Source organism: Nematolebias whitei, chromosome 22 (assembly GCF_014905685.2).
Source record: "Nematolebias whitei isolate Nwh7 chromosome 22, NemWhi1, whole genome shotgun sequence".
Classification (NCBI taxonomy): domain Eukaryota; kingdom Metazoa; phylum Chordata; class Actinopteri; order Cyprinodontiformes; family Rivulidae; genus Nematolebias; species Nematolebias whitei.
This window is the reverse complement of record NC_056519.1, coordinates 13,682,710-13,702,926: the sequence shown is the minus strand read 5'-3', so window position 1 is coordinate 13,702,926 and position 20,217 is coordinate 13,682,710. Positions and strand designations below refer to the sequence as shown.

Genomic DNA, 20,217 nt, shown 5'->3' with positions numbered 1-20,217 from the left:
CACACACACACACACACACACACACACACACACACACACACACACACCTCCTGCTTGCGGTCATCGTTGGCTCTCTGCAGCTGCCAGTAGATGAGCGCTCTCTGAGACTTGGGACTACATTCCAGGAACATGCTGCTGTTCTCCACGCCGAACACGCTCCTGTCCTCCACGTTGTCTCCGATGCCGTCCACGTCATCTGACCGAACAGACAGAGCGGGTGAGACGTTTGAAAGGCGAGACGGAGTGTGTGCGTTTATGTTTGGTGCTTTGAGTACCGTGATGCTGAAGGTCTGAGCACTGTGAGAGAGGATCCCCGTTTCTGATGTCTTGTCGCCTGGTTCTCCTGCAAACGAACCACAATCGCAGATAAAGATGGTTGTATTGCCTAAATTCAAACTCTAGAGGGCAATGTTGCTCAAAGCCTGGAAAATGGGCATTTATTCAACTTTTACCCTAATGATTAACCACATGGATTAAAAAACAAACTGGAAGAATAGAACATTAATGTGCAGAGCAGTGAAACGCCACGCTTCATTGCCATCCAATGAGCCGTTATTATGAAACACATTCATAACTGTTGTGCTCTCAAAGCGCCTTGTTAAAGCTGCTCTGTGCTCTCTGTACAGATTTCCACTACGACATTTTGGCTTCTTTTTTTTTACAGCGACGGCTGAGCATTTTCACGGTCTGGTTTTACTGACTAGCTGTGAGTGTTTCCCCCGCTCCTATCTGTCACGCTTCAAAGCTGTTGACAGGCCGACACGTGATGTCATAGTAAAAGAGCCAAACGTGATGGCTGGACAGCAAACGGGAGAAAAGTAACCGCTGAATAAAGTTGTCAGTAAGCATGTGCGTATTCTGCCAATATATCCTCATGCACTCCCCCTTCTTTTTCATGCACATTTCAGTCTTCTGCTCATTTCCTGAGCTGACATTCCAGTCTTTTTTTGTTCGTATGAGCATGTAAGGGGCCCGGTGTCTGGTCCTCGCCCTGGGAGGGAAAATATTTGCCGTGTAGGAGCCGAAACGAGCCGGTCTTGGGGTGTGCCACTTGTCTATTGATACCCACTGGTCTACTTTTGCTGGTGCTGGTCTATAAATGAGACGTGGCTGTGTTGTTGTTTTCAGTGTAGAAAGGCTGAAGCAGTCTTCATACCTCCTGAATGCAGAAAGAATTGTTCAGACAGCTCCTGTTGGCTGTAGTTTAGTGCATGTGAGCTGATGTGTGTATCCTGACTGGAGAGCAATGCTCCAAACTGCTGCTGGCAGGAGCAATAACCCAGGTTGCAGGATTGTGTTTCCTGGAATGCATACTTATACATGTGTGTATTTAATGGCTGTGCTTTGTGTCTACGTTATACTTTGATTATTTCCATATTTGGGTGTTTTTTGCACGTAGCTCCTATTCTTTCACCTTTTTAGATTTACTGCTGGTGTACATAGGTCAGGTCAGTGGAGGTCTGGCACTGAAGTCACATTTATTTGTACATCCAGAAAAAAAAAACATCCCAACAATTTTAAGCCAACATCACAACGCCTGTGCGTTAATAACTCCCAGGTGCGACTACGTATGATACTATTATTACAAAAAGGCAGGACGTCGCTGAAAAGAGCCGTGCAGGCTCAGCAAACCCTCCGAGGATAAATAAAGCTTAAAGAGGAGTGTTAAAAGTGTCCAAGCTCCTACCTCTTGGCAGTAGGAAAGTATCTAGAGCACTCAGCGCCGTCCCAAGCGCAGTAAGGGTCTCTGGCCAGGCAGCACTCGGCGCAAGCTTTCCCATACACCTCACAGCGGTGTAAAGACATCTGCGATACGCCCAGATTTGAGCCGAGGTACAGCTGTTGCTGTGAGAGCAAAAGGGAAAGAAAGGACGTAAAATTAAATGTTCCTCTGTGGCTCAGCTGGGAAGTTACTGAGAACAAAGGTAGATTAGATATCTTTGTTTAGGGGTTTAATTAAAGATCAGTGAGAGCGCAGCTCTTACCTGCTTAGTGGACAACTCCATAGCAGTAATAGCAACAGGCTCCTGGTTAAAACATGTAGAAGTAGTTTAGCACCGCATCTATAAGTAAATATGTTTCGTTGTTTTTGTAGAGCTGCTTCCAAAATTAAATAGCATACCCTAAAGACCGTCATCTCCTCCAGGACAACCTCCTCCAGGTCGTGCCAGCTCTCCCTGGGGATTGTCACCACTTTCAGCACAGTTCCCACATCTGAGAAACAGCAAACAGGAGGATATAAGGTAAGTTGTCATGTTGCTGGTTAAAATCCCTACATCTGCCTAACCTGCTGTGTTTTAACAGATCATTTCTAACCTCAGTAAACAGACCTCGAGCCTCAGTACCTTTAAGACGGGCTTTGTAACTTTGACCAGTTTAAAGAATCTCAGTCTAAATCAGGATTATTCAACTAAATTGCTCAAGGGGCCTTTTTTTTTCTGGTTATCGTCTTGATTTACTTTATAAGAACAATTTTTTAATAAATTGTTTTAATCTACCTGTTCCGATGAACATGACATCGTACTGCCCGTCCTCTGCTTCCACCCTGTCCACCACCAGCTGGGAGAACTGGTAGTCCACATCTGTCCGAACCATAATGGGGCGCCCCCCAATGGGGTGCACTGGATTGTACATGGCAGGGTGACCCCTGGCGAATGTGATTACATCATCAGGAAGATCTTTGGTGGAGTCGAAGCCTCCAAATGTCTTGCTGGGGCACTAAAATTAAAAGTGAAAGTAAAGTTTTATAACGGATATTTTATTTGCAAAAGTGACTTCATAGTTTGGTTTTAATATAAAGACTCACAGTTCCAGGCCGAGGATAAGGGACTCTCCCCTGGAAAGGCACCCACTGATAGTTGGGTCCATCTCTGTGGGCGTAGGGGCCCAGGAAAACCCTCCTGATGTCTGCCATGTTATACATGCAAACTGCTGAGCCTTTAAATATGTTACTGTGGAAGAAGAAAAGGTGAAAAAATATATGTAAGGATCTGGAGAACAAGGGAGCTGGAATAAAGAGAAGACAGAAACAAGCAGTGGGGATTCATGAATGATCGGTCACAAGACAGGGATTAGGAATTTGTGAAATACTGAAGAAAGACGGCAAAATGACCCTTCATCGCACAAAGACAGAGCAGAGCAAGGCTGTCATTACCTAAGTACAGGAATGACAGATTGGAACTTCTCCCTGATTGCTTCCAGCCTCTTGACAACAGACAGGAATCTGGGCCTGCCACCAACACAACAGTAGACCAGTTTCGAGTGCGTCTGAAATGCCTTCTGATATTTTTTGCAAGCCTTCACTTGAGCCAGATGGAGGGATTTCTGCATTTCACTTCTCGCACAAGATTCAAACGGGCAACTGTGTGGTTAAAAGAGGGGAAATTACATGGATTTCCTTTCGTGTAGATTTACACTTTGTTCCGGTCAAACGTTATTTGAGCCCTGACTCATCTGGACTGAAAATTTGGGAGTTTCACATGAATATCCCAGGATTTCAAAACGGTTATTCATATTTTGTTGCGCAAATTTTGACAAACAGGGCTGTCTCTGAAATATGTGCACACCATGGAGTTCAGTAACTTTAACTACCGGTATGTTTAAAGCAATACAGTAGTCCCTCGTTACTTGGCAGTTCGACTTTCGCAGACTCGCTCTATCGCGGTTTTTCAAAGTAAGATTGGACATGACACACAACTGGCTGATTGATGGAAGAGCCGCACGATCGGCATGGATTGTTTATTTAAAATAAATTATTTTAAACGATTTAGCAACTGCTGCACCTGTGTGCAGCCCACAGGTGCAGGGAGAAGCTTCTTCCTGCATGTCATGATCTCCGCTCTACAGCGAAGAAGTGGGCGTGGCCGAGAGCGCTGGAAGAGAGTGGAGATCACGACATGCTGTACTCTTTTAGAGCATTTAGAGTTTAGAAACATTGTTTAGAATATTGCAAGAGTGTGTGAAGGGTTTAAAACACCTTAATATGTATATATAAACACTAAAATAAACTATTACTTACTACCGTATTTTCCGGCGTATAAGTCATTCTAGAGTATAAGTTGCACCAGTCAAAAATTGCGTTATGAATATGGAAAAAAAACATATATAAGTCATTTTGGTGTACAAGTCGCAGAACTGGCAAATCTGTGCAAAAATCTACGACTTATATGACGGAAAATAAAGTACTTGTACTACTATTCCGACTTTGCGGTTTTTCACTTATCACAGGGGGGCTGAGAACGGAACCCACGCGATACACAAGGGACTACTGTATATTCAGAATGGTTTTCTAAATAATTTGCTCTAATACGTGTTCAGAAATGATCTAAAGCGCATTCATTAACTTTCACCTTTTAACAGATGGCAGCAAATCCTCTGCACTTTCACGAACCAAATGTTTCAGTTAACTCAAGATGTCCTTTGTCTTGCTAACTGCAGTGGGAAGTTGGATCAGACTAATTAGGGATGTGGCTGGCATACACACAGCCGACACTATTCACCAAAGCGCTGAAGATGAATGGATTAGCATTTGAAAATGTTAATTACAGAGAAATTCAATTAACTCCAGGGGCAAGAAAAGACACTGCAATATCTGCGCGTAGGAGGAAGGGCGACGATGTGGTTGTGCAGATACGCATGCACGCAGAAGCGTAGTGCGGGTGTAAATTTACCCACAGGAAGAAGCGCAAATGTGCACGTGGGAATCGAAGCACAATCGAACATTGATCTGTCAGTGGCAGCCTCTATGTGCCTCATTAAGCAGTGATATTAAAAGCTGGTTCCTGTGAATCTCTGCTCTATTCATCTCAGAAAACCGACCACTTAGAAACCCAATTAAACCACTCTAATTCCTCAATGCCCCATAATTGAATTTTAAAGTGCACGTGTGTGAGTGTGCAGCAGACATGCAAATACATAGGTGGATGCTCGTCAATGCGCAACAATCTCTTGGTTTGAATACAATCCAGAGATCAGAGGGAAAACCACCCGGGCCCGGTGATGCAAGGCGGCGTGTTGTTTCGCCCTGATGTTCCATCATTAGCTGTGATTGATGAGGACGTGCTTGTCCTCTTTACAAAACGCTTCTCACACAGCAGTGGACACAAAATACACCCCTCCTCCCTACCAAATGCAAATTCACTATCATCATGATAAGTGCCACCATCTGTGCTATTTCAGCTCACTTATCTGCCCTTCCCCATGCCTTCACCTCTCCACATGCTTCAATGGAGACACACCCAGCCTCTGAAAACCCCATTCACGGCTGTGGCCAAGGGAGGAACGTGCATTCCCGCTAAGTGAATATCGTGTTTCTGTGGCTCCCTTCTGCTCTGTAATCTGATTTCCCTACAAAGCTTGCCAGGGTCTCAATAAAACAGGGGACAGGTAGCGAGGGATGGGGGAATTGGATAAAAGCGAAGCCCACGCAGGGTTTCTATTGGAAGGGAAAGCAACCACAGGACACCTGTAAGTGGATTACAGGAGCTCTGTCTGGGAATTTTAAGGAGGCATGCTTGGTCACTCAAAGGCTGCCATGTTGTTTAAAACACTTTGGAAATTAAACTCAAAGGATTAAAGAACGTCTGATTTTCAAGTCTTCCATTAAACATATTGCATATCAACTCTTAGGGATCTCCTAGCAACAAATCAACGGAACTAATATGACAAAGCTATTTGAGAACTGGATCTCTTTCATGCTGTCCGAAGATGGCGTACCTGGATGTGGTGAATACTGCGTAGATTACGGGATTTTTAGGGTCTTTGGAGCTCATGAGAAACACGTCCTCTAAAGAAGATCAAACACAAAAATTTAGACAAATGTCTTTCAATGAGGTAGTTTTTTTTAATGAAGAGTGCACACTTACGTAGTTCATCAAAGTGTGTGTCGATGCCATTGATGCCAGGGACTGAACAGATGAGCCGAGCTTTCAGGAAAGTGGTCCATTTGTTCACCAAGCTCCGGTGACCCCCCAAGTCATTCTGCAAGAACATCGACAAATGTAAGTAAGCTCGCATCTACGAACAAGTTCTGCAGCCGACCCAGATTCAAATGCTGTATCTTCAAAATCATTCTAATAATTGCTTCAAAGATTGTAAGAGACATTTGTAATTGTTTGTGCGTGTTGTTACCTTACACAGTTGTCCTATCCTGGCAATAGTAGCCTTCCCGGTGTGTTCTCCATCCATGGCGTTCTCTTTGAAAAACAGGAAGAGCTTGTCGTCTTCAGGGTTGTCACTCTCAGGGATCAAGTGTATGTTTATGAATCTGGGGTCTAAAAGCAAAGGGAAATGCACAAAACACGTCAGAAGCCTATCAGATTAGAGCATAACATCCAAAACCCAGTAACAATCCCCAAACCAGTCCTGTCATTGTTTACTCTATTCATTCAGTGATAGTAATCAACACAATACAACAAAGTAATATCAGAATCAGAGGTTAAAAATGGAACGTTGTGGAATTTGTTATAAATGTGGATTTTTCTTCACAGTCTAAGTATTGTTCATATTTGACGTTTGTAATGAACAAGGTGATTTTGGCCTCTGCAGGCTCCTGTAACTAAAAGATTATGACATTTAACACCAAGAAAAAAGTTTAGAGCAAAAGATTATCCCTGACCGTCCATACATTATGTTTACTCGCTTCTTCCTTTTCAAGTTGCGGGGGTCACTGGTGCACATATCCAGACATCACTGTGCAAAGAGTACTGGGGTGGGGGGGGGGGAGGGTACAGCCTGGACAGGTTGCGCCTAGCATGCATGTTTTTGGTCTGTGGGAGGAAACCAGAGTAGCCGGAGAAAACCCACACGTGCATGGAGAGCACACGCAAACTCCATCCAGAAAGGTCCTCAGCTGGGATTTGATCTAGCGACCTTCACGCAGAAAGGCAACAGCTGCACCAACTGAACCACCGTGCTGCCTCTCCCCGATTAGCTTTTCAGAAAGTTTTGTTTCAGCATACTAAAATTGCAAGAGCATCTGTGAATGTTTCTCGCTCTCTCTTTCTCTCTCAGTCTCTCTCCCTCCCTCTCTCTTGCTCTCTCTTTTTCTTTGTCTTTCTCTCTCTGTGTCTATCTCTGTTCTCTCCCCGTCTCTCCTTTCTCTCTCTCTCCTCTCTGTTTCTCTACCTTTCTCTGTCTCTTTCTCTCTATACTGTGTGTGTGTGTGTGTGTGTGTGTGTATATATATATATATATATATAATATATATATATATATAATGTGTGTGTAGTGATTTTATTTTTTTTACATTTATTTATGAAGCACTTTTTATCTTGTCAGACTGCGTTTCTGCTTCCTATTGTTGAATTTCTATAAATCCACCTGATAACAGAACACATTAGGTGGAAAAATGTGGTTACGTCATAAAACATGAATTTCAGAAAACTAAAAGCAGACTACACGGAATCTGTGGAGAAAAAATAAAAACAGATTTCATATGACCCTGAGTGATCCAACATTACCTCAAGCCAGTGCTCTCCATCTAAATCCTACATAACCCCCACAAACACATGGGTCTGATTGTTCTGGGTAACACTTGAGTGAATTTATTGTAAGCATTTAAGTAAGAGGACATCAAAGCTTAGCAGAATGGAGCTGAGACATCTCTGAATGTAAAGCAGGCGTATGAAGTAAAGAGAAGTACCACAGTCACCGAGGCGTCGTCGTGGGTAAAACGAGCTGGTGTCTGAAAGCTCGGGGTTTAGCGGAGAAGAAACAAGCAGTGCCATGTTACGTCTCTGCGGCCGTTTAGGATATAAAGTAGCTGTGAAAACGGAGAGCGTGGCCAAAGTGGGAAGCAGATTTATACGTGCTGTGCTGGTGCGAGACCTCTGGTATGAATGGATACCCCACACAGGCCTTCTACGGTGAACGTGCGCTGTTAAGTCGTCCCGTTGGTAAATTTGCCCGTGCAAACGATCGCATTCAAAAACAGGCTGCTGACTGCGTTGCCAACCACTGAGGTCATGCCCAACAAAAGACTGCTTCATTCAGAGAATATTTAATCCATCATCAGTGTGAGTGAGAGGGTATTAAAAGGTGAAGAGATGCATAAATAATATCCACAAACCCAAACATAATTTAACTTAAATCCTTTAAGAATAAGCTGCACTTACAGATTCATTCCAAAGTATCATTCTTGTTACATTTCAGCACCGTGTAACTTTCTTGATAAAGGCTCAATAGAATATCCCCACCCCAGTAATCCACTAAATTACAATCCCCTCTTTGTAAAGACGCCATTGGACTTTGCAACCCCAAACGGCCTCAAACTTCAGGGTATTTGTTTGAACAAGGTGAAAGATTGATGAGGATTAATCCTCAGACAAAGACTTCTCCCTTCAAAAGGCTCTTATTAATATGTCAAAGTGATCAGGGCTGCAGAGACCGGCGCATTTTGACGGCATTTGAGGAGAGGTGGAAGGAATTTGACTCCACAACAAAAAAACAGCTGAGTGGATTAGTTCTGTGGGAAAGAGAAGACAGGACGGCCCAGCTCGAGGGGAAGGTTCAAGTTGACCTTTTGTGGCTCTTTAAGTCCTGCCCGGTGCCGAAAGATAGCCAGAAAGGCCGAACAGTCACTGCGGTTCTAATCTTACCAACACAGGGTGATCCAGAGACTTTGTGAACGAGCTCTGATATCTGATGTCTGCGCATGAATGGAAATGACTGGAGACTTAAGGCTTAGGAGGGAATTTAATGCTTCCGTCTGTTAAAAAGCTCTTTTTTATTAATAATGGCCTGTTAGAGGGGTTAACGTCCAGCCTTTACCTAGAAAATTAGGTGCAAATAAGACAGCAACTGTTCAGTTTGACCTGAAAAAGCTACGTTTGATGACGCATAAGTTTAGAAACAAAAAAAATTTATTGAAAACTCAATACCTCGGAAGACGTAACAATAAGATAATTCATATTTCAGAAGAAAATAAAGTAAATCATAAAGCAAATACAAGAAAACACAACACTCCAAAACAAAAAGCACAAAGTGAAGTCTAAAACATCAATATTTCTTTTTACAAAAAAATATATTTTTTTTTGGGGGGGGGGGGGGGGGGGGGAGGTTATAAGCATTTTGATTGTTTGCTGTGTTGTGTTTTGTAATTTTTGTTTCATTTCTTAAATAAAATACTGTAATTTCTGGACTATTGAGTGCACCTGAATATAAGCCACACCCACTGAATTTAAAAAGAAAAAGATTTTGTACATAAATAGGCTGCACTTGTGTATAAGTCACGGGTGTCCACGTTGTCACATGAGATATTTCCACAGAAAGATTTAAACTTTTAGTTAAATATGTACTAGTAACATACACAAATACGTACAGTAAATGTTTTTTACTGACCAGTGAATGGTCCACCCAAGTGGACCTATGAAACCAAGTTTCTGAAATTACTTATTATCAATATACTTATTCTTGGGGAGTGGTGGCGCAGAGGTTAGAGAGGTGGGCCTGTGATCTGAAGATCGCTGATTCACGCCCTGGCCTCGACAACATCAAAATTGTGGGTGGGGTAGGTAAAACACCCACACTTGCCCCCACCCTCATTTGCCCCACTCTGGGCCCATGAGCAAAACTATAATTGTTATTATTGTCGTTTGATACATTTCATTACTGATTTGATCGTGTTTTGGCTCTTGACCGTTTGTGGTTTTGTTGTGAATTGTATTCATCTGTTTTTCTGTTCTCCGCTGTTTTAGAACATAAAAAAAAGTTGGTTTGAAGACAAATGAAACCATATTTTACCGTTCAGCCATCTTGAATCGTGCTGTTCCGTTCTGATTGGGTGATGATCCCCAAGCGTCCGGAAAATGGCAAAATCCCTCCCCATGAAATCAGCAGATGTGCCAGAATACAGCTCTCCATCTGTCAGGACGAAGTTAGTCCAAAATTAACGTCCAGCTCTACAGAGAATGTGTACTTTCCGTTTCTGGAACTAATATAAGCGAGTGACCAAACTCACCAATCAGAAGTGACGCTGAGAGCATTTTGGGGTCGTAGGGGCTCTTCCCGCGGCCATTCTCAAATTGCGCGCCCAGTCGGAAGATGTTGTCCTGTGGTGGAGAGGGTCAAAGTCCAACAAGAGGTCAGTGAACACCACCAGGGTAAAGGTGCATTTATAGGTCATGTTTCAAGTTACTGTTTATCCTCATTGTAGCATGCTATTTTTGAGCCGGGACGCAAATCAAATTTGGCCTGACAGAAGCAACAAGTTATGTCTTTTCTTTTTACTCTGCTGGCTTTTTCAGCTGCAGGTCAACAATAGTCTCTGCAACGGTGCCACAGAAACATATCTAAATAATGGTAAAGAAAGAAAATATTACCTGAAGAGTTTGAATAAAATAAAGTCAAATAATTATATGCCGACTTCAATTCTTTAAGCTCATGTGAACACAGTCGACGCTACATGATGCAAACCCTGCCTTGGTCTGCACAGCCCATGCTGGTACATTGATTAACCTGTGGACATGTATTGAGCTGACTGATTAAACTTGTATGCAGGAAAGAGCTTGAATAATATTCAACCGTTGAAATGTGCTGACCCCATTTTCTGCCATATCTTCGCACGCAAAATAAATCACTGATGAGAAGTTAATCAGTGAAGAGAAGCAAAAATCTTTCACTTGTAGTTTCTCATTATTTTACAATTGTGCTGTTACATCTCAATCAATCAATTTAGTCACTTGATTCAACAAATTGATCATCAGTTTACAAACACATTCTCTGACAACACTTACTCTAAGCGAGTGAAGAGGAAGCAGGAAGAAGAAAATCTTGTATAGACCCGCCCCCTTTCTTAATAATTACAAACATTTCATGGCTGTATATATTAAACTAACAAAACAAGTTGCAAACAACATATCACTTTTCCCATTAACAACTCAAAACTGTATAAGAGTTAATCCTTCTTTTCTTATAAAGTGTTTTGAATTGATTTATAGTAGAGCATTTTTTAACTCCTCGTCCAAACTGTTCAATAATTTGACTCCATGCACCGAAATGCACATTTGTTTTAAAGTAGTACGCAGAGTTTCACTTTTGAAATCGTACTTCCTTCTGTTATTTCTATCTCATGAGCTTAAGAAAAAGAACTTTCGTAAATTAATTGGTAATAATCGCTTTCTAGCTTTAAACTTAACTAATAGCATTTTTAAATTAACATGATCCCTTAGTTTCAAGATATTTGATTGACTAAACAAGTTAGTCGTGTGTTCTCTGGTGTCCACTTTATATAAAATTCTCATAACTTTCTTTTGTATTTATATACGTGTTGCCCCATACCTCTATACAATAAGTCAGATATGGAACAACAAATGAATAATATAATGTCTGGAGTGTTGATAATTTCAAAACATTTTTTACTTTATTTAGAAGTCCAATACTTTGGCATAGTTTTAGTTTTATGTATTTTATATGAGATTTTCAGTTAAGTTCATGATCCAAAGCAATCCCTAAAAATTTTACTTCATGTACTTGTTCAACTTGATTATCATCTATGGACATTATAAGAGAATCATCTAATTATCTGTTGCCAAAAATCATGAATTTAGTTTTATTCCAGTTTATTGATAAATTGTTGTATTTAAACCACTCATTAAGTTTAGACATCTCACAAGCCATATATTCTATAATGTTTTTGAAGTCATTCCCAGAACAAAATTACTTTGTATCATCCCTGAACTGTAACTTTTTAGACACTTTACAAATGTCTTGTGTGTCGTTGTCACATTTTATGAGTTAGGCAAGGATTTAAATTCCCTCCTGCATTTATATAACCAAATAGAAGCCCCACGGCACTGAATACATTACCTCTGCCCTCTTGCCCATTTCAAGGTAAGCACAGATGGGGTGGAAGGCTCCCGTGCCACAGATGTACAGGTGGGTCTGGTTGTACGGTTGAAGCACCCGGATGAAGTTAGAACACTCCTTCTACAGTACAAAAATATAAAAAATTAAAGAGAAAAATGTCAAAACTCCTGCATAACTTTATTCAATGAGAATCACAGCTGATAAAAATATTACACATCAAGGATCTTGGGGATTTTATAAAACGGCGAGCTATCTCTTTTTCACAACTACCTCCCCTGAGCGCTGAAATGATTTAGTCTTTTCCAAACTACACTTGGTATTTCTAATTTTCTCACTTTGGGCTAAAATGTAGACAAACACAACGCAGGGAATAACATAGCTTAGAGAAACTGATGAAAATCCACTTTACCAACTTAAAAGCCGCTGCCTAAAGACTTGCGAGACAAAGTCTCTTTCAAGGAAATCCCATGTGCAAGTTGAATCAGGCACGGATCTTTTAATGATCCGTGTGCATGAATTTACCAAGGGGTGTTTGAGTTGGCACTGCAACACGTCTCAATAGTCCCAGTGGTGCGAGACTGTTTATTAAACTGCTAATCAACAGCATTGGTTAATGTAGGAGGGTTATTAGCAGCTCCAAGGAGCTGATTTAGGCACATGTGTTTAAGAGATTAACTTGGTTTAGCCCCATTATAAACACACGCTGGATATCCACCTGGCAAACAGGCACACGTGATTTGGAAACATGGCACATATCAACATTACACGACAGCTAAATTATATCTCTCTCTTCCTTTTCCTCTTAACAAATCTGTCTTTGAAGCTCACAGACGTTTCACTGACGATGCGACGATGTCTCCCTGTGTGAGGCGTAAATGGATGCAGGGGCGTCAGATTGGAGTGCTGACATTTTCCAGAGGAGCATAAATTCACACCGAGATCACAAGCTGTGATTTTTTTTTCCACAGCACAACTTTTTTTTTTCTGTTATTATTCTAAAGGGCAGACACTGTTGTTTCAGCTCTGACTTCCTCGGTAAATTTGCTTCAAGGGAAAGTTTGACACTCTGACAAATGAAATGATTTAGTTCCGTACAGGGAGTTGGGTGTAAAAATGAGATCACTCACTTTGTGAAAAGTGAAGCTGGAGAGAACCGCTGGCTAGCTTACTGGAGCTAATTTGTTAGCTTGTCTAATAACTGTTTTCTTGAAACTGTTCCTGTTTGGCATGGTTTCTGTTTCCTCAGACTGATGAAGCTTTCCGGATGGAGGGTGAAACGTCTCAGCACAAAAAAAGAAACCGTCCAGATGACCTGACTGAAAATTGTTGGGATTTTATACCTGGATTATTGAGCATGGACTTTGGTGTTTTGAACCAGTTTGACATGACTGTCAGCGAGGGAGAGAGCGGGCACCAGAATGGAGGGCGTGCCCCAAAGGCCATCTTAACACCAACATAACTGCTTTTTTCCACTTTCTAGTAGGGCATTAACAGAGTACTCGAGTAATCTACACGTCGATTGCTAGGACATCTATCGAGGTTAAAAATGTTACGTCGAGTATCCGTAGTGACGTCATATTATGTGACCACCGTATGACCGTAGGGGGCGGTGTTGCACTGTTGCAGGTCACAGAGTATGGTGTAACACCGGGTCCAATCCACCAGAACCAGTTTCAGTTTAAGTTTCGCTTTTGATGTGCTGCATGTTTCTTCACGTTTGCACTTTAATAATAATAATAACTAATAGTTTAGTTTTTCCTGTGACTTATTTGCAGTATGATAAATGGTAGGAGCATAATATACGCTCCCAATGTTTTGTTGGTCTTTTTTTTTTGTAAATAATTACATTTTTTTGCGGTTTTATGTATTTATTTATTTTTGTATTTTGAGATCTATGACGTCATCAAATACTCGAGTTCTACTCGGGTTTTATTATGTTAATGTTGAGTTTAAAAATTATATACTCGTTCAACCCCTACTTTGTAGTAGTCTGTTGGGGGAGAAGCAGTTTTGTTTGATGTTTCCTTAGACTGATGAAGCCTGTCAGGCAGCACGGTGGCGCAACTGGTAGAGCTGCTGCCTCTCAGCGCGCAGGTCCCTGGTTCAAATCCCGATCCAGGGGCCTTTCTGGGTGGAGTTTGCATGTTCTCTCCGTGCATGCGTGGGTTTTCTCCGGGTACTCCGGTTTCCTCCACAGACCAAAAACATGCATGTTAGACTGATTGGTAACTCTAAATTGTCCCTAGGTGTGAATGAGAGAGTGAATGGTTGTTTGTCTCTATGTGGCCCTGTGACGGACTTACGATCTGTCAAGGATGTACCCCACCCCTTGCACAATGATTGCTGGACATGGGCACCGGCGACCCCCGTGACCCCAAATGGAAGAAGCGGGTAAAAGATAATGGATGGATGATGAAGCCTTCTGGATGGAGGGCGAAACATCTCAGCACACACACAAAAAAAAACGTCCAAATAACCTGACTGAACATTGTTGGATTTCTTAAAACTTGCACAAAAAAAATGTGGGGAAAAATGCCAATTACCAGTAGTGGTTTAGTAGGTGGTTCCAAGATAATCTATTTCCTGGCTAGATGATAGATTGGTCAAAAATATCTAAATTAGGACAACTTTGTAACCTTACATTGAGTGGCAAAAGTTTGTCACATGTGAAACATGCAATGTTTTTAGTTGGTTGTAATGAATAAGGGTACTTTATATATATAAACTAACTAAAAACAAAGTAAAAGCAAAAAAAACATAGTTGCTTAAACCTAAAGCCAGTATCTCACTGGAATGCAGCTGCTGGCAAACAGCAAGTGCAAGAGAGTTTCCAAAAGCTCTCAAAACGTTTGCAAGGCTTCTTAAATCAGAGGCTCATAGTCTCATCGCTTGAATTTAAAACACTTTTTTTTTCCCAAAATAGTCACAAAGTTGTCACAGACATCTTGAACCCATCTCAACTTAGTTTCCGTAAATTCTCAAGACAGAGAACATTAAGAGGATTCAACACTGAACATGCATGCACCATGGCAAAGATACGGTAGATATTCTTTAGTAAAACACTGGTTCAAAACACTGGTCTAAATCTTCCAATCTCATTTTAAAGGTGTACTCCAGTTTACTAAATATAAGCATGAGGGCATCTGTCAAGGAGGGTACAAAATGTGTTGATGCGCTTATGATGTGGACAACAAAATAATGTGCATGGCCTGGAATACAGTTTTGCAAGCTGTGCACACAAAACTAGGCTGACCAAACTGGTTGTGCAAAATGCGTTCTGATGGCTAGCTAGTTGCTTGGTGCAAACAGAATTCAATCAGACTGCAATTAAAAATGTGATTATCTCTTTTGCAATTATAAGTTGCTAACTAGTCTTCAACGGTCACAGCTTAGTGAGATATTAACTTATCCACAAAATCAAAACAGTTTGTAAGAGGACGTTTCAAACTTCCTATAAAAATCTAAATGTAATCATATACAGTAACCCTGTTGTTGGCTACAGATCAACATGTTAGATTTTCCACTGATGTCATAGTGCTAAGTCTATTTGAAATATTTCTTCAAACACCATAAAATCTTTGTTGTTGCATGCTACCAATGGTGCTATTTTTTCCCAGCTATTCAACACCTTTCAACTATTCATGTTATTAATAACTCTTCCTGAACAGTTTACATATTTCAGCCACGGGACTACAGCTCATCAAAAGTGACTATACTTGCACAATATCATGAGGCTGACCTCAACTCTAAGAGTCTATGTGAGCGTGCAGCTTAATGACTTTACCTTCTGGGTTTCCTACCGTTGAACTGTCAGAGCACACGTCCCCCCCTTCACATCACTCTCACGCCCGTATTATGTGCATTTCATCAACTCCTATAAAGCCCTGCAAGATTAGCTCTGTTAAGGATTTACCACGGCTGTCTCAGCTAGATTCATTAGCTATGTGGTAGGTACGGCTGCACCTAAACACTGACAGGTGTTGGATATAGTCACACGAATGCAGCTGTGTGTTGCGCTCAAGTGAAAAACCCTTTCCTCCATCACAAACTGTGTAATTGCTTGAAAACTAAAATACCCACAAAGAATAAATGACTTTTTTTGGGGGGGATCAAATTAATAGTATTTGGACTGGGTAGGATGACGCTCCACCAGAGAAAAGGGTGGACAGATTTGCCCAAATGTGGGTAAGTTGAGTAAATTTTGGATAATACAGGACCACTGAGTCAATCCTGAAAATGCACTTAAACTATAAAACAATTATTAGAATGTTATTCTTTATTCTTTGTAATAACCAAGAAGTTATTCAGGAATAACATCAATAATTTTAAGAAAACCACACGTGTATCGTAGCTCTTGGACTTCACTATAGAGTCTGGGCCAGTCGGTCGGTAAGGGATAGCGATAAAGTCCTCAAGCGCTTTCAGGGTGGGGGCAGCTGTTACATTTGCTCTGTGGTTGTAAATTGTGGTTTGGAGAAATGCATCGCTTTGAGAGCTCTGGATGCTTTAGTAATGTCCTAATCAAGACCTCTCCGTGTGTTCCTCTGTCTTTGCTCTCACCGCCTCGATTTCAAGGGTAAACATTTTCACAGCACGCAAATACCTCATTACTGCCGTTTGTGTGATTCTGTGTTGCCAGAGTGCAATCTTTCCACTGTGTAATGCCAGTGTACAGCTAAAGTAGTTTTGACTTTGTGGGAATTGTGGAAAAAAAATGGTGCGACCCTCAGTGAAAGCCTTTTGGTTTCAGTGGATGTATGTGGTTCTGGATAATCCCCCGAAACCTGCAGCCTTGCACTGGAGACTCATTCAACCATGAAATTGAGATCAGATACAATACTAAGAGGGGCCTTTCTAAACAGTAACACAAAGATAAGATACATTAACACCAGTGTGAACACAGAGCTGAGTTTGTTTTCGAGCAGAACTGGCCATGTGTGCTAACACATCGTGACAGATAATGGAAGTGCACACATGTGCATGCTCTGAGTCAGACACAAACATATTTTCAAAATTTATCAAAAGCAAATTAACTCGGTTATTGTCCCTTGTGCCATTGACACATCTGCGCTCCCCTGTGTGTTTGTATGCTTTGTTGCAGGTGTCACTAGGAGAAGGCCTATACAAGGGTGAACGTGGTAACGGTGAAATGAAACATGGCTTTCATCAGAGGTAATTTCCTACCTCCTCAGTCCTTGTGTTCCTTTAAATAAGAAGAGCAAAGACTCTTATTTTGTCTGTAATAAATCTGAGATGTTCCAGAAAACTCCTGACAAATCTGAGGAAAGAACAGCAACGCCAAAACGCTATGGAAGGGCTCCAAACATGATGCCAACATGTGTTAGGACTCACCCCTAGATCTTTCCCTGCCCACTTGCATTCATCTTTCTTGGAAAAGGTGGCGGGCCACACAATCTGTGCAAATGAGAAAAACACACGTTCGGATTACATTGAAGGTTAAGAATAACATGTTGCTTTGTGAAAAAGGGAGGATAGACATACATTGGTAATGAGTCAGTATGACGAATCAAGACAAAAAAAGATAGTTCTGGGTAAATGACTTTGAATTCGTCATTTAAATTTTTTCCTTGTTTAGTCACATGTGGAAATATAATTAGAAAAGGATTCTGGTCTTGCTACATACTGTACCAGGTGAGAACCAGCTGGTATGTAGCGGTTCTATATGTATGTAGCGATGTAGCTACTGGTATGTAGCTGGGTATATACCCAAATACTGGGTAGCTGGTACAAACCCAGTAAGTACCAGGTGAGTACTCAATATATATCCAGTAAATAACAACTCTGTACTCAGCATGATTTGTACTATATTATGTATTGCTGCCAAGTATTGATCTTCAAATAAACTAAAAAAAAAAAAGTTTTTGTTAAAAGAAAAGAAACTTTAAAAAGAAGAAAACATATATGAATTTGGAAAATATAGTAGAATATAAATAAAAATGCTGAACTCTACTTGTACTGAAGTCTTCAGCATAAGGTTGTACTTTTCACTTTAAATATAAACAGAAAGCAGGGGTTTGCAACTGTGCTTGTCATTTCGTTGTGGCCTCTGGTTACACATGAATTATAAACACACATGGAGAGTATGAGTGTGCATGTGTGAGCTGCAATGAGAACGGGAGTGATTATATTCTCAAAATTGGGGGTGCGACAGAGCTCGTAATTTTATTTATTTTTTGGTTGCTGACCACACAGATGTGAGCAGACAGTGGAAATGTATGCACATGCATGCCCATGCATTATGATGCCCTTACAGAGAGCGAACATTTCTCTTTACAATTTTGTATCCAGTATCTTGATCAGCTATTTCTTTCCACATTAAAAAAAATAAATAAAATCGGCATTTATCACTGATTACATTAGGTGTGCTAAATCACAGCTTTTTAGTCTTTATCTCACAACGTTGCATAGATTAGAACAAAAGAGCCAAAGGCAGGGGTATTCAAAAGCACGTATCATTTTTGCATTGACTATGCATTTTTCAGCAATTTGTTCCCCTGTGAAGCTCTCTGCAGCCTGCAGGCAACACCGTGTCGGACTTGTGAGTCTTTGATAGCAGCTCGAATCAGATAAAAAGACTGTTAACCTAGTCCAGGTGGAGTAATGGAATTATGGACCGCCCTGTCTGGACTGAGACAGACAGAGGGAGGGATGAAGGCAGGCGAGAAATAGATGAAATAATGGACTCCAGAGGTGGGGTCAGGCAGCAGAGGAGAGGAGATGAAACTTGACTCTAATAAACTCTTTAAAACACAACTTTTTTCTTTTTCTTTTACCAATTAAATTTTGAGTTTTACCTGTTTGTGGTCTCTGTTGATATTGACGAGATCAAATGAGAAGATATGGTCCTCTGCTCCCACCAGTAATCTCCCCCGCTCCTCATCCAGTAGAAACGCATCATAGCTCGAACTATTGGCTAAACCATTGAAGGTGACAAGATTACTGGTCTCTAACATCTCTGGAAGAAAAGACAAGGAAACAAATGTAAATGTAATGATAACGTGAAGGTTTCACTGAAAAACACTTCCTAATTAAATGCAGAGCATTCTTTGAAGAAATGTCGTTGGTCGTTTTTCATGCAAGAACTAAAACGACCATTTTATGTGAAGAAATTAAGCTATAGATATTTTGCTCAAACCTTGAAAATAGCATTATGTGCAACTTACAGAGTCATTGCAATTACTTACTTGATCCGTTAGTGCTTAGATTATGTGTTGTTAATGACTCTTAGCAGCTACCACATCAAATGTTGCCTCAATATTAGTAAACTTCACACCATTTTATCCATTCGTGTGTCGGCTAATCTTGATTAGCTGTGCATGTGCATCCAATACGGTAATTATTTTCTACGTTTCATTGAAATCTGTTCACTAGTTCACAAGATATTTTGCTTACAGACAAACAGGACTGACTTCGACAGCTAATGCTAAAGTTTAAGCAACGATGGTTGGCAGAGTTAGTGAGTTTTATGTTTTCTAAGGTCAGTGGACTGTGGCAGACATCTTGAAATGGGGTAACTTCAAAATAATATTTAGTTTTATATGCACATTCAGTGGACATGGAGGTAGCTGGAGTGAGGACAGAGTGAGATGGAGAAGGATGACTCGCCGTGGCAACCCCTGAAGAGGGAAATGTCGAACAAAGAAGATGTACAGTCAGTGAATACTTTTGAGCGTTTCATTAAATCTGTAAAGTGATTCATGAGCTATTTTAATAATAACTGCACAGACATACAAACACACACACAGGCAAACTAAAAATATCAGTTAATTACTGCATAAAACTTTCTCCTGCTAAACAATTGTCATTTTAGATGAAACACTAAACCACAGATTAAAACCACTTTCAGTTGCCAGAAATAGTCCCTCCCCAATCATATCGCCTTGTAAGAAATTAAAATTAAGGAAATTTCATGTTTCATTGACGGCTTTGCACACACTTGCGTACGGACACGTGTCAGTCAAGCATAGCGTGAGGGGGTTTTAAGTGAACGCAGCATGTCACAATCAGGGACACGGCTCAGACCGCTCAGCCGTGTGATTGGCTGAATAATTCATACGGCGTCAGGAGCGCTGTGTGAGGAAGTATGCATCTGTAAAAAGGTTATGTAAATTAATGTTGAGATGCTTGTATGTGCGTATGTAGTTCCACACATTATTGTATTTGGATGTTGGAAATCTAACAGATTGTGAGATAAAACTAAAAAGAAATTAACACATTTTGAGTTGAGCTAGAACGCAGCTTCAAAACTAAAGATGAAGTCCATAAAGTTGGAATGTTTAATATGTAATCACTCTTTAAGTGAAAAGCAAGTGAACATAGGATTCCACATCCCATAAATACCAAGACAAACAGCTTTTGTGTCCAAGAACCTACTCCTGGAATATATTTTAA

The 20,217-nt window shown here is 40.8% G+C and overlaps 1 protein-coding gene across 1 annotated transcript in view; it reads right to left on the bottom strand.

The window, feature by feature from the left end:
- Positions 1–20,217, bottom strand: part of sema3aa (sema domain, immunoglobulin domain (Ig), short basic domain, secreted, (semaphorin) 3Aa) — a 38,713-nt gene that overhangs the window by 3,814 nt on the left and 14,682 nt on the right. Inside the window, exons 2-16 of the mRNA XM_037695723.1 lie at positions 18,621–18,781; positions 17,158–17,220; positions 11,806–11,925; positions 9,959–10,049; positions 9,742–9,861; positions 6,130–6,272; positions 5,865–5,979; positions 5,716–5,785; positions 2,807–2,951; positions 2,499–2,718; positions 2,123–2,214; positions 1,986–2,027; positions 1,688–1,845; positions 276–343; positions 48–196 (exon numbers count right to left, since the gene is read on the bottom strand). Coding sequence (XP_037551651.1) covers positions 48–196; positions 276–343; positions 1,688–1,845; positions 1,986–2,027; positions 2,123–2,214; positions 2,499–2,718; positions 2,807–2,951; positions 5,716–5,785; positions 5,865–5,979; positions 6,130–6,272; positions 9,742–9,861; positions 9,959–10,049; positions 11,806–11,925; positions 17,158–17,220; positions 18,621–18,781 — 1,757 coding nt within the window. The remainder of the gene's footprint in view (positions 1–47; positions 197–275; positions 344–1,687; positions 1,846–1,985; positions 2,028–2,122; positions 2,215–2,498; positions 2,719–2,806; positions 2,952–5,715; positions 5,786–5,864; positions 5,980–6,129; positions 6,273–9,741; positions 9,862–9,958; positions 10,050–11,805; positions 11,926–17,157; positions 17,221–18,620; positions 18,782–20,217) is intronic.